Source organism: Anser cygnoides, chromosome 5, assembly GCF_040182565.1.
Source record: "Anser cygnoides isolate HZ-2024a breed goose chromosome 5, Taihu_goose_T2T_genome, whole genome shotgun sequence".
NCBI classification, from domain to species: Eukaryota; Metazoa; Chordata; class Aves; order Anseriformes; family Anatidae; genus Anser; species Anser cygnoides.
In genome coordinates this window covers 1,095,339-1,109,321 of record NC_089877.1, presented here as the reverse complement: position 1 = coordinate 1,109,321, position 13,983 = coordinate 1,095,339, and the positions used below count along the sequence as shown (strand labels likewise).

General features: G+C 37.6%; 2 protein-coding genes across 12 annotated transcripts in view; one reads left to right on the top strand and one right to left on the bottom strand.

The window, feature by feature from the left end:
* The window catches only part of BMAL1 (basic helix-loop-helix ARNT like 1), a 49,009-nt gene extending 41,754 nt beyond the window's left edge, over positions 1-7,255 (top strand). For all 8 annotated transcript variants that reach the window (XM_066997599.1, XM_048070063.2, XM_066997600.1 and 5 more), the window contains 7 exons: positions 229-335; positions 666-816; positions 1,417-1,505; positions 3,331-3,439; positions 4,258-4,351; positions 5,975-6,077; positions 6,603-7,255. In XM_066997599.1, coding sequence (XP_066853700.1) covers positions 229-335; positions 666-816; positions 1,417-1,505; positions 3,331-3,439; positions 4,258-4,351; positions 5,975-6,077; positions 6,603-6,763 — 814 coding nt within the window. In that variant the 3' untranslated portion in view covers positions 6,764-7,255. The remainder of the gene's footprint in view (positions 1-228; positions 336-665; positions 817-1,416; positions 1,506-3,330; positions 3,440-4,257; positions 4,352-5,974; positions 6,078-6,602) is intronic.
* Positions 7,256-7,641: 386 nt separating this feature from the next.
* BTBD10 (BTB domain containing 10) overlaps positions 7,642-13,983 on the bottom strand; it is a 30,293-nt gene continuing 23,951 nt past the window's right edge. For all 4 annotated transcript variants that reach the window (XM_048070068.2, XM_048070064.2, XM_048070065.2 and 1 more), the window contains 5 exons: positions 13,517-13,619; positions 12,634-12,754; positions 11,389-11,586; positions 10,291-10,401; positions 7,642-8,764 (listed from right to left, as the gene is read on the bottom strand). In XM_048070068.2, the coding sequence (XP_047926025.2) occupies positions 8,454-8,764; positions 10,291-10,401; positions 11,389-11,586; positions 12,634-12,754; positions 13,517-13,619 (844 nt within the window). In that variant the 3' untranslated portion in view covers positions 7,642-8,453. The remainder of the gene's footprint in view (positions 8,765-10,290; positions 10,402-11,388; positions 11,587-12,633; positions 12,755-13,516; positions 13,620-13,983) is intronic.

Sequence of the window (13,983 nt, the reverse complement as noted above, 5' to 3'; positions counted from 1 at the left end):
GTTTTTTGTCCAACTATTAAGGATTGTAACTAGGGGAGAAAATACTTCTGAAACACCTGTTACACTAAAATAACTTTCAGCATTACTTGTACCTTTCCCATCTTCAGAATGTGTTTCAGTAAGCTATCATTAATACTTCAACTTGAAAATATATACATATATATTTTTTCCTTTTTTTTTCTTTACCTTCCTTCCCTCCCCCACCTCCTTTCCCTTCTCATTCCCAAGGGCAACAGCCATTCTGGCTTACTTACCCCAGGAACTTCTAGGTACTTCGTGTTATGAATATTTTCATCAAGACGATATAGGACATCTTGCAGAATGTCATAGACAAGGTACGATTATGAATAATTCAGTAAAGAAATTTTGTAAAAATAATGTGAATAGTTTTGATTTAAGAGAACTATGCAAACTGTAAAAGATTTGGGTATCTTTATAAATGCTTTAGTTGAGAACATTGTTCAGTATGTGCCAAATGTCTTAGACTTCCACGGATTTATTTGTGAATATTTGAGGCTCACATTGGGTAAGGGGGTTGACTACAGAAATAACATTTTTCTCCAGGGATGAGAGGGAGGAATTAACTGAATTGAGTTTTCTGTGACATTGCTCATATAATCATGCTGCCTCTTCCACACAGTTACTCACTTTCTGTCTGGTTTTAGTTTTGCAGACAAGAGAAAAAATTACAACTAACTGCTATAAGTTTAAAGTAAAAGATGGGTCTTTTATTACATTGAGGAGTCGCTGGTTCAGTTTCATGAACCCTTGGACCAAAGAAGTAGAATACATCGTCTCAACAAATACAGTTGTTTCGTAAGTATTTCTCACTAAGTAGATTTATGTAACTACTGATTGTTTTGCACTGTTTTCAGGTGAGATTTCACATATATACATGCACGTGTTCTGTATGACAATAGGTGTCTTCTCCAAGTAACACCCAGAGCTGCATATGTGAGGGGAGGGAAATTAGTTTAATAATTGCAAGATAGGCTAAATAGTGCTTATTAAAGCTGGAAGAGATAAAAGTATTTTCTTTGGGAAAACCAGGGGTGCCCATCTTTGTAGGGACTTAAGGGAGATGCATTTCTTTGCTTCGGTAGGAACTCCCCTCCACTTCCCCCCCCCGAGGGTTTTGTACAGCTGCAGTGCCTTCACAGTGGAATTAACTTTCAGAGAAATTTGTCTTAAGAAAGTTGCTGTTTGGGTTCTGCATTGCATACTTTTGAGTTGTAACATAGTGTTTTATTTCTGTTGTTTATCTAGCCTTGGTGCCAGTCACAGTGCTTCTTTCACAGAGGTGACAGTGACTCACGAGCTACTTAAACCCTGAAGCATTCCATTTTGACACACTGGCAGAGTGACTGTTCCACAGGGCTTTTTAGCACTGATTCTTCTAATTCTTGAAATCCACAGCACCAGCGTACTTGATAGTGGAGATGCAGCCTTTCCACAGCTTGCAGCTTCTCCACATAGCATGGACAGTGTGCTTCAGGCTGGAGAAGGTAATTGCCAATCATTTCCTTGCAGTCCAGTAGTCATGCCTAGTTAGCAACACAGATTTCTTGAAGTCTTGCACTTAGAATTTTACTAGTAGCTTAAAGAATAATATGGTTTAGGGAAAAGAAGTGCTAATGCAGTTCGTGTCCTGTTGAACTTAAATACCAACTTTGTCTATAGCTGATCAAAGAGAAGTGGATGAGCCAGATACAAGAAATAAGTCTAGGGCTGAAGGAGCGATTTAAAGGACAAATGTTTGCCTTCTAGTTCTGTGGTCAATGCCCATGACCACTCAGTGTGGCTGTGGATCATAAACATAGTTTAACTGTTCAGCTTATAACCTCCCACCTCCCCTTTGTTTGACTTTTTGTCAAGACATGAAGACTGACATCTAGTAATTGTCATGGGATTGCTACCATTGCTGAAGATCACTAAAATGTCTTTTATAACAGGTGGTGTGTGACATAATGTGGAACGGAGCTTGATTTAATAACCAAGTGTTACTGGAGCAGGATTGAATTGAGGAAGAGTAGGAGGATGCGATTACAGCCCATGAATGAAGGACTGGGGAGGAAAGATGATGATAGTACTTATACTTTCCAGAGCTGGGAACCATGGCTTTTAGAGACCTTGCTTACTAGATACTACTTTTATCAGCTATGCACTTACAGCCATAGAACAAGGATATTGTGCTTGTCTGGAATTACTTCATAAGTTGTATACAAATGCTTAGCAAAACAGTGCAAAACTTCAGGAGACTTGGGTTTTTCAGTTATCTCCCTTCTGAAAAATGAGGTTTAGTAAGTGAACTATGGAGGAGGAAGGATAGCAAAGCACAGAGCAGTTAGCAGTGTGGTAGGAAGAGAGGCTGCTATGTTGGTATGAGGGCTAGTAATCAAATTGGGAGTTATGGCAGTAATATAGTGTCCAGGCCTTTTGAGAATGGAAAAAATATAAAATAAACTGTTCTAAACTCAATTCTTGCCACAATATTGCCTTTGAGATGAAACCAGACACGCAGTGTTGTTATACTGACAGTTCTTGTCCCCAGAAAAATAAAGTTGATTGAGTAAAGCTTAATTTCAAGTGGTTCCGGTTCTGCTAAGGATTTGATGAGCTTTTAGGCGAACCTTCTTGCCTCCTGATGGGTCAGAGCTTTAAAAAGACACTGAAGGTTGCTGTTGTTAAGTATAAATTTCTAAAAGGTGACAATTATCTGTTATGCATAAACAATACTACATGGCTTTCTTCCCCTTTCAGAATGGCATCTTTTCTTTACTATGCCTTGGAATAGATCAGGCTCCTCCCTGTCTACCTCTTCAGTTTTGTGCAAGTGTAAAGAAACAATGGACTTCTAACTGTTCAGACCTCACTTTTTTCCCCCTTCTTAGATACTTGCAGTTACCTACAGAGGCTTGATTTGTGTTCATCAGGTGACTCAGATTTATTCCGTATTGTCTGTGGTGTTAAGTTCTTCACACAAAGCAAAAAATAAACACGGCTGGAGATGAGCCTATTCAGCTACAGAATAAAGCAGCTATGATGAGCTATTCTTTACTATGTCTGGACAAGAGGTACTACCAGGTGCTTGAAACAACCAGATTCGGATCAGTCAGAATAGGTGTACCTAGATGTCTAAGAGAGACAGCATAGCTCAATCAAAGTCAGAGCTTTCCATATATTTAAGGATACTCAACAGTTGTTGGAATTAAAAGTAAATAAAGCTTAGGTAGTTCTGACAAGCTGTGGGACCTTTGCATGCCTAATAACAATGCTATTTGGAATACGGGTGCAAGCGTTTATCTCACTTTAGAAACCTACTTGTTTCAGGTGGCCCAAAAAGGACCCATCCTACTGTCCCTGGCATTCCAGGTGGAACAAGAGCTGGGGCAGGAAAAATAGGGAGGATGATTGCTGAAGAGATCATGGAGATTCACAGGTGAGAGAAAATGGTATGAAGTAAGAAGAAAATCAGCATTGTTCTTTAAAAGGAAGTAAGGAGGTTTTTCTTCAAACTAAATACATAATGATACAATTGCATTGTATAAGTAGACATCTACAGCTACCTATTCAGAATATCTGAGGCAGTTTTCATTTTATTTCAAGACCCCAGGTTAGTTCTAGTCCTTCTTTGGCAGCTGTTAACTATTTCCAAAGCTGTTCAGCTTTCCCAGGGGAACTCCGCCAAGGATAAAATTCCCATGTCCAGTTGCTTTTCTTTGTAACTATCCCACCTCCATTTAGTCTGTGAATTTGTCGGTTCTATAATGAATATGTTATTAATAAAAAATATATACATATATTAACTGTTTCACATGTCCAGCATACTTGTGTAGCAGTAGCCCATTTAACGAGTCTAGGGGAGTGGAACTGAGCTCACATTCTTAGCTGATAGAAACTGAAGTGTAATACGCAAAAAATGAGGTTTTCCTCAGTATCCAAGACCTTTTCCTTGTTCCATCTCTGTGAAGGCTGTACAGGAACAAGTAAGGGAGAAGGAGGGTAGCATGAGAAAGAGCTTAAGTTTGTAGACTGGGCAAGCCGGGACACTTATCCACAGACTTTATCTAGCTGCAAATGAAAATTTACTGCTGCTGATTTGAATAATGTTGAAAATTGAGGAAACTGTAAAAATAAAGTGCATGCTTTTAAACACTGTATGCCTGATATTAAGATTGGCATTTGAAACTCCAAGTCTCTGGCACCTAAGTCTCAAAGCCCTTGGTAGATTCATTCCCTGTGTTACCCATACAATAGGATAAGAGGATCATCACCGTCTAGCTGTGGTTCAAGTCCACTGAACATTACCAGCACACCACCGCCTGATACATCCTCCCCAGGAAGCAAGAAGGTAAGGACAATCTTTACAGTCTTGTAGTGACACCCAAATTGAGATTGTGATATAGAATCATGGTGTTGAACTTTTAACTGCTTGGCTGAAAAAGTTTAACAACAGGTCAAGGTATTCTTGGGGAGGGCGGGGGGAAAATCCTGTTACAGTAGTCTGTAAAGCGCAGAGACCAGTAGTTCTTAAGCACTGACAGCTTTGGAAATCCCCCTGCTCCTTACATATTTTTTTTTTTAAAAACAGCTGTAGGGAAAAGCTCTCTTCATGTCTCTTGATCCTCCACTCTTTCACACCACATACTGGTGAACACTGGAATTGCTATCATTTGAGCACTTAATGATGCTCAAATGAATTACAAGTTATACTATACTGGTGTAGCACAAAATATGACAATTAGATACTTCACTGTGCACAGACATTTTATTTTTAAATCAATTCTATGTATTATGCCTTCTTCTAAGATTGCTTAAGTAGCGTTCAAATACCATTACTAACACTTAAACTCCAAAGCACTTGTACTGGCTGCATTTAAGTCATCTAGTAAATTGCTACTTATAGATGTCATATTCAAGGCAGGAAGAGCACTTATCCAAATCTTTATTCTGTGCATTCACACACTGCCTCAGATTTAACTTTTTTCCCAGAAATTGCAATGACTATACATAAGAATTGCTTGACTGGAACATATAATTGACACTAAATATTTCAATTTCTGGCCTTGTTCTTGAAAATAAAACTTAAAGTTGGAACAAATTGAGTTGTAATTCTAGGAACAGTCATTCATGCTCCTTCTGCCCAAGAATAAGTCACCACCTACATATATAACAGGCTACTACAACATAATGGAATAAAGGAAAATACACACAGATAGGTGGATATTTCTAATAGTATACTCCCTCAATATTTCTCCTTAGAATACTAAGTTTCTTATGAAGAACATAAGTTCCAGCTGATGCTGCCCTCAAAAGGGAGCTCAGAAATACTCCCTTTCTAGTGTATGCGTATCCGAGCAGTTCAAAACTATGGTTCAGGTTCAGCTATTCCTTTGCTATTTGTTTAAAAATCCCAGAGAAGGCACTTCTGCTTCTGCCTGGTGTTGAGCTTTGATGTACATGGTAGTGCTGTGCTGCTCTGTACCAAAAAAATTAAGACTTAAAAGCCAGGAACAATACTCAGCCCATGCAGTCTCCCTCTACCTAGGAGGATTGTACTCCTAAAACTGAGGATCTTAACTGGCAATACTTTACATGCACTGTATTTGTAAATTCAAAAACATTCTGTAGTTAGCTGTGATTACTCTTACTTGTAGATATAATATTTACAATGATGATGCCCAAACATCCTTTCAGGACTTTTTCTAGCAGTTTTTAAGAAGTTATTTTCAGAAGTTTAGCATGTAGTGCTGACTTATCCCCACCAGAAAGGAACAGATCTACTATCTGATAAGTTTGATGTGCATAATACAGAGGAAGGTAGTTCCTAGTTTACAATTAGTCTGATTAGCCTTTAGGTGTTTGTTTTTTTTCAGGAAGTCCATCCTTCCTATATTAAAAATCCTAATATAAAACAGTTGAGACTTAATGCAACATTTTATGCTGTTTTATGGTTTCTCTCTTCTCTTCCAAGATCCTGAATGGTGGCACTCCAGACATTTCTTCAGCCGGGTTACTATCTGGGCAAATCCAAGACAGCTCTGGTTACCCATATTCTGACAACGCCTCTATTCTTGGTAAGTGAAGTCATACACAAATGCACCTCAATATCAGCTAAACACACAGATAAGATGATGGCTATTAGAAATGGCCTGTTTTTACCAGCTGCAGTACCTACCCTACCACTCTGTTCACCTTAAGGGGGTAGCTACAAGGAGTATCCTGGCACTCTGCTTTGCTAGCTTACTTTGTATTACCATTTTTGAAGTGGCATTTGGATACCTTTCTTCTCTTGCTGAAGTGGTATGAATTAGCTGAATGCCTGACCTGATTTTTGTGAATACTTTCTCATAACTGGAGATGAGAAGGAAGGCTCACGGTCCTGGTCTGGTCATATCTAAGACGTGACCTAACCTTTGTGCTCTGACATGCAGGTGTCACTTGTATCCCTGAAACTCTGGTAAGCTGGATATCAAACATGTTAATCCTCCCCAGATAGTTAAGCCTGTTCAGATATTGTACTTCAAGTCATATGACAAGTGACCACAGCAAGTGCACACAATAAAACAACTTTTGACAACTTACTGCATTTATGTTTACAGGGGAGAACTCTCATATAGGCATTGACATGCTTGACAATGATCAAGGCTCCAGCAGCCCTAGCAATGATGAAGCAGCAATGGCAGTAATCATGAGCCTTCTTGAAGCAGATGCAGGTCTTGGTGGCCCTGTGGATTTCAGTGATTTGCCATGGCCCTTGTAAATGGTGCACCTCGCTTCAACATCCAAATATCAAAGTGCATTTATTGGTGGAGTTCTACAGTCTGTGAAGCTTGTTGGATTGAGAAGCTTTTATGTATGAATTTCATAAAAGCCATAAGAGAATGCAATTCATTATTCTACCACGTGTAACTTCAGACAAAGTGGAGTAACCCGCTACAGTGTTCTGTGTTGGTTTGGTTAGCTGTGTATAGCTTGCAATACCTGTATATTTTGGATTTTGTTGTTTGATTTTTTTTTTTAAATCACTGTGCAACTCACTGGCATCAGTGGTAGCTTTTATATGCAAATGACCATTTCAGATGTATGGTGTGTTTTTACACTGCAAAACAGTCCCCATGTGGATATTTCTTATACTAATTGTACCATAAAGCTGTTTATTCATTCTTGTAAGAATCCTTTACTATAAATATTGTTGAAGTGTAATGTACTAGACAGTTAAATATTTTTGAAATAAATGTTTCCCTTGTTCTAAGATGGAGCATTTACTTTGATAAATAAATTTGATAAAACCCTGCTGAAAATGCATGCAGCAGCAGTTGCCTATTTATCAATTCTTTAGCTTTGGAGGAAAAGGTAAGAAAAACAATGCCTTACATGCACTTAAAGCATTCTGTCACTGATAAATTTTATAGAGAAGCTATTACTCATCAATTACTATTTCAACTAAGAGAAAAAATTAAAAGAATAAGGTGAGTTAAGACAGTCTGACAGTGCAACAGAGTTCTCTTTAATTTTAGGTAATACCTGTTTTTCACTGAGGTGGTTAATATTGTGATCTCCAACCACCCTGAGGAATAGAAAAGCAACTTTCAAAACTCATCTGTATACTTAATCTAATTCACAGATAATTCAAACTCATTAAAATAATGGAAATTTTATTTGCATGAAAAACTTGTTTACAATCATCAATAAATGAAGAATGAACTATTTGCATTTTCCTATTTCATGACACTTATGAAAAATTTAGTAAATAAATATTTGTGAACATATATTAAGGTAAGGCAAAATTTAAGATAAAGCCCCTATCGTTCACAACTTTTGAACATGGCTCACGCTGCAAACAAGTGAAAAAATTCACTGAAGAACTTTAACAAGATGTTACATGGGTAATTGAATCATGTCCTCAATCCAAAAACCCACTGGTAAGTAGTCTTGTGCTCAACCATATATAACCATATACAATAACTTTAAAAGGGTCAATCTATTCAGAGCAAAACTATTTACAATTAATAATTTTGATAGAAGCACTGTTAGTATTGTGCAATATGTTTATAAAAAATGGCTTGAAATTCCATTTATCAACCATTTGTAAAGTGCTACTATCAATTCCAATTCTGCATACTAACCCCTGTGTAACAATACTGAAGTACACTAGCCATCAGCATCCCATTGTTTTTGATGGGCTTAAGAGTGAGGACAGTCCAGCGTACAAATAACCAATGTCACAAACCTACTGGTAAACAAACACATGTATGTAACTGTAACCCCAGGATGTTTTAATCTGTACTCTTTCAAAAACAATCAGATACTCCCCTTGGACTTTTAAAAGGTCCATACTGCAATATCCTAAACGCTGTTAAACAATGGAGAAAACTGGAATTGCAGTGTAATATGAATTGAGTACAGAGTCACTTTAAAGTAGCATGCTTTTGTTTTCATAACAGTCTAGGTCAGAGGAGGGGGTTTTGTCCCTCAGTATCCATCTCACTGTTATTAGGTAAAGGATGAATAGGCAGAATATCCAACTCATCTACTTGGGGGGTAGGATGCATTACCACAAGCTGGTCCTGGGGTATATCTGCTGCCGCTGCTGCTAAATTTGTGATAGATTTGCTTTTCACGCACTGAAAGTCAACATGCCGACTCTTTCCTTCTTCCTTCTCCCATGACATCCGAATAAATGGCCTTTGGACATAGTTGTAAATCACCTCTGGCCTTCCGCCTGGTCGCTTTTTCACTTTCTCTTTGTATGTAGGGTAACCTAAGATACAGAGTACAGCATAAGTTAACATTTCCTGTACTGTCTAGTTCAGGGTTTTCCTTCACACACACAAAAAGCAACATGTGGAAACATAATGAAAATTAGTAGTTGTTACTATCAGCATCCTGAATGGAAACATTCAATTGTGGTGTTCTTAATGTTATCTAAGCAGGGACAACATAGAGACAGATGCTAAAATACCACAGAAATTGTAACGAAAGAGACTAACGCTATTGATAATGTGGATGTTGTCACAAGACAACTCTCCAAATTTTACAGGCAAAGCCAGTTGCTTTTTCCTTGGACCAAAAGTGTCAGGCTATTTTTAATACACTAACCTGGAAAGCAAGAAACTGGACCTCAAAAGTAGAGAGCAGTGTTGCTCTGATCTGTGGTTTAAGTTCCCAAGCAGAGTCTTAGCACTTTCATCTCACATTCTGCCCAGCTCCCCCAGTTCAGAAAATACATAGTTTTAAACCAATTATCAATTCTGGTTATGCTATGTTCAAGTCATCTTTCCCCTCTGCCCTAAGCAATGATTTTCATTACTAGGAAGTTGCATATTACTGTGGGGTACTAGCATTACAATTTAGTTCATTGCATATTACTGTGGGGTACTAGCATTACAGTTTAGTTCAATAGTTGCTCTTTGTCTAAAACAAAAAATGCCAGCAGAAATAATCTGGTGTTAGCCAGTGTTACAGACAAAAACAGTTCTTGTTTAGTTTAATGGCATGTCAGTCTGAAGGCTTGCACTTCGTTCAGTTGAACTTATTTTTGAAGATTGCAAGCTGTTAAAGCATTTGCTTTTGGTTGGCAAGTTACAAATGTAACCATGACAACTTGGTAAGTGAATGCTAAAAATCCTGCAAATTACAAAGACTGGATTTTTAAACATTTGGGCCAACAATCAGAAAGAAAATGAAATACAGAGCAACCCAGTTGTTATATTCATGATAAAAATCTAAGACAACTAACTGTAATTGTTTTTTGCAAGGCCAAAGCTGAGACTTTACAGATCAGCATCCTCAATTTACAGGACTTTTATTTCAGATTAATATTTCCTTGCATCTTAGTGATCCGTTTGATAGGTTTGTATTTCCTGAAAACATCTACCTACAATTTAATTTTTTCATTTCAAGCCCTGAAAAAAGCACCAGGCCAAGAACAGAACGAAGCTGTAAAAATGCACCATGACTCAAAGTACAGTAAGAACAGAGAAGATTCTGCATGAAAAATAAAGGGAAAAGGCATTAAATGCAGCTGTAAGACAGGAGAAACCACCTAAGTTACTCAGTAAGCAGTCTAGCAGCTATATAAAATATTGCAGACTAGTGATGAGCCTGTAATCAGGTTTTCCAGCTGGACCAGTTGTTTCTTGGGTACCACTCTCCCAGCCATTTTATCATCTAGCCTCAATATGAAAGATGAGTCACTATTTCTTTAACTGTACAGATGATCATAAAGCAGGCAAGTACAACAGACCTGCTTTCCAAAGAGTTAGTTGTAAGCAATACTTTTCGTACCTTCAATGCCCAATCGGATCTTCTTGAGTCCTCTTTCCTTCAAAACAGATTTGGCCACATCTCTATTTTCAATGTATTTGAAGAATCGATACAACTTTGTGCTGTAAATAACTAAAAATATATTTTAATTAGGAATAATTGTATTAAAAGTTTATATTTCTAATCCTACAAACAGCAAGATTTCATTGTCCTGCTCTACTCATGTAATTCTATTTCAGAATGAGGGGGAGAGACTTAAAAACTCCTTAAAATATCCAAAACAGAAATCAGATAAAAGTAGCCAAAGGCACTGTGAAACTTGTTGGTTTTGTGTTTTGGGTTTTTTCCCCTATCAATTTATCCTGTCTCATACACTTAGTTTTTTGCTGGATTCAGGAATATAATAAGACAATTCATCAACCACATTATATACTCTGTATACTCCCAGGCCCCTCTACAGAAAAGGACTTCTTTCCCCACCCCCTTAAGATGGAATTCATGCAGACATTTTAGGTGGGCCGCACATTTTAGGTAGGGCTGTAGGTTAGCATCCTCCAAAAATGTTAGCTTTTTTTAAAAAAAAGCCATACAGCTTAAAGAGACTTCTAGAAAGATTTTATGCTATTAGAGTACAAAGGGTACTTCAAGCTCCTACATTCCCCTCAAAACTCTGAATTCTGAGTTTTCACATTGAAGAGATTTCCAGCAGCAAGGACACCATACATCCAGGGAAGACCACTGTTCAGTGCTTTAACTCATCTATAGATGAAATTCTTACACTTCAAAATATTGACACCCCCCCCCCCCCCCCAGTTACTCTCACACAATAAACATGACTCCTATCCATCTTTCTGAGCACTTTCTGAAAAAGTAATTCCTCCCCACCTCATTGACCGGTATTAAAAGTTATCTCCTCTTTTTAATTGAACATAACACGCAACATATGCTTGAACAAAGGAAAATAGTAAGCAGAACTGCCAAAGCAAAGCTTTTGTGAAGCATTAAGGATTTTGTAAACACTTTGCTAACAGTGCTTATGTATAAATAAGTTGAATGAGCACACTGACTACTACCTCTACCATAGAGATGGCTTGGTGGAAACAATGAAAATAAACTTACTTTGTGAATACTCCTCTCCCATTTGTGGAGGATATTCTTCATCCCAGTCAACAACATCATCATCTGTCAGCACAACAATGTGGCACTCCCTCTCACCACTTTGGGCACTGGCTACCATTAATGGGAGAATCATTTCCTCTAGATAAAACTCAAATTGTTTGCGAGCACCATCATTTGACAATTCATGCATGAGAGCACCTGGAACAAAATTTTAAAAAGCAGACATTTTAAAGTTTGGTAAAGAAATGAAGGCAGGAGCAAGAAACACGGCAGTTCTGTTTGTGTTATTTACTGCAGACATCTGTAAAGACACTGTTAGTTTATTAGTTTGTGTAAGATCAGAACTTTTTCAAATTTTTACCAGAACCCACACCAGAAGTTCAAACTGATAGGATTGTCCTGCAGATATTAACATTCTGTTGGGTAGACAGTGGCATGACTTCAAGTAGATCTCCTTAATGTTTTTACTACCACTAAACATTTGGTAATTGTATGCAAGTCTCCTCTTGGGCTTCCTAAAAGGAAACACTATTTCAGCCAGTTGTGAAGGAGTAGCACATGCAACCCACTTTTCATAAGAATTAGCTTAAAACTAATGCCTCTCAAAATCCTCCTACTATCGCCTGTGAAATCCTTCTGCTAAGGACAAGGTGCACTGAATGTGACTCAGCAGCCAACGCACTGTGAGCTTGCATGTGTCACTGGGCACTGCACAAACACGAGATCCCAGGAATCAAAGACAGGCCAGTTCATTTTAAACATCAGCCAAAGCTTTGCCTGTGTTCAGGAAGAAACAAGCTGGACAGTTGCTACACGCTCAGATGAGCCTTACATCACCAGCAAAGCTGTACTTTTGCTAGCAACGCAGCTTAATTCTCATAAGCAAGGAGGTGAATAACTTATCCTCTCTCTCTTCTGCAAAAAGATACTACTTAACATTACTGTATTTGTACTGCAAATGAATCACAAAAGTTTAAACTTGTTAGACTTCCACACTGCCCACCATAGCAGAAAAATATCCAAATATCAGATAATTCAATATCTAAACCATTATTCTTCACAAACTGCACATCCATCATCTTTAGAGCCATATTATGTAAGAGAGAGAATAGGATGTATCTTGCTCATGTAGTATCAGACATGTTCCTTACTTCACTAAAGGATACAATTCAGAATTAATCCCTCCATGTATTTGCTTATATTAGTTTATACAATGTAAGTCATTTTTAAAAGTTCCATACTTACTGAGATCTCTGCATTTAATGGTACTATACTCAAAAGAGATACAGAGATAGTCACATGCTTCTCTCAATTCAGGAATAGATATCCCATCAGGACAGCGTATCACTCCAGTCTTGTAGTAATCCTGAGGTAATGCAGCAAACAAACAAGCACAAATCACTTAAACATCTACTGACAAATACATTTCAGCCTCAAAAATCAAATTATTTCTCCACAATAAAACCCTGTAAAAAGAAACATACAATTTAATGAATATTATTGTCCTCAAATTCTTCAAGTTACTCAGATAGCTGCTTTCAGAGCAGTAAGCTCTGGTTAAAACAATTGTTTAAGCAAAAACTATTAATAGAAATCATTTTGGTGCATGTATGATGCTTTTTATATATACACTTCACTCAGCTTTTGCTATTTCACTTCCACTGACAAAGCAGTATAGCATCTTTACTTCTTTATGTAGACATGAAATATGTAAGGGCACATTTTCTTCTGAGACTGAAGTTTGCTTTTCTCCTGTGGCCTGCAGTAAGTTAACTTTCAGTAGTGTATTTTAACTAATTTTAGCACACGGGATGAATAGAATATATCTGAACTAGGTGAACTAGATGCATAGAAGGTAAATAGATTTCTGGCAGTCTGTATTTTTTTTAGTTGGTTTTATGTATTCACCCTGGCTTTCACATGCACGTTATCTAGAAAACCTAAGAGTGTTTTCATGTCAAACAACTTCCCCCTCTTGAGAACAATACAGAAAAACAGTGTTTGTTCCATCCAATAAGTCCAGATACATAAGTAAGGCTAAATAAAGAACTTACATTTCTTAATACTTACAGTGCTTGCCCTAACAATACTTTTAGTACCTGCCTTTTTTTACTCCGTAAAAACTCACCAGAATAGCACGAAACACGGTAGACCCAATTCCTTCAGCAACTTCATACTCTCCTTTTTCATTAGGACGTGTGAAGTTATGTTCTCTGCCTGATCCAAACATCCTGCTCAAAAATAAGCAGTTAGTTATGTTACTATGTCCTTGCTATGCTTTTTTTTTTGTGAATTTATGAAGTCAAACATCAGAAACTGCACTCAAAAAGCAAGGAATAAAACCAGCCTATTTACGTACATACAGTTTGGTTTATAATTAGCAAGACTACTAGAAAATAGAAAGCTCAGTGGAACTCTGGAAGGACTAGCTTTCTCTAACATTAACTTGCCAATATCATTTGATCAAAAGAGTAGTCAAAGCAAGCCATTTCCTGACAGTTCCAGAGGCTGTGGGAGGAACCCCAAAAAAGCCTTTTTGTCCATTTGTGGTGGGTGTTGCAGTAGACCAGACTTTGTTGTGGAATTCTATTCAAA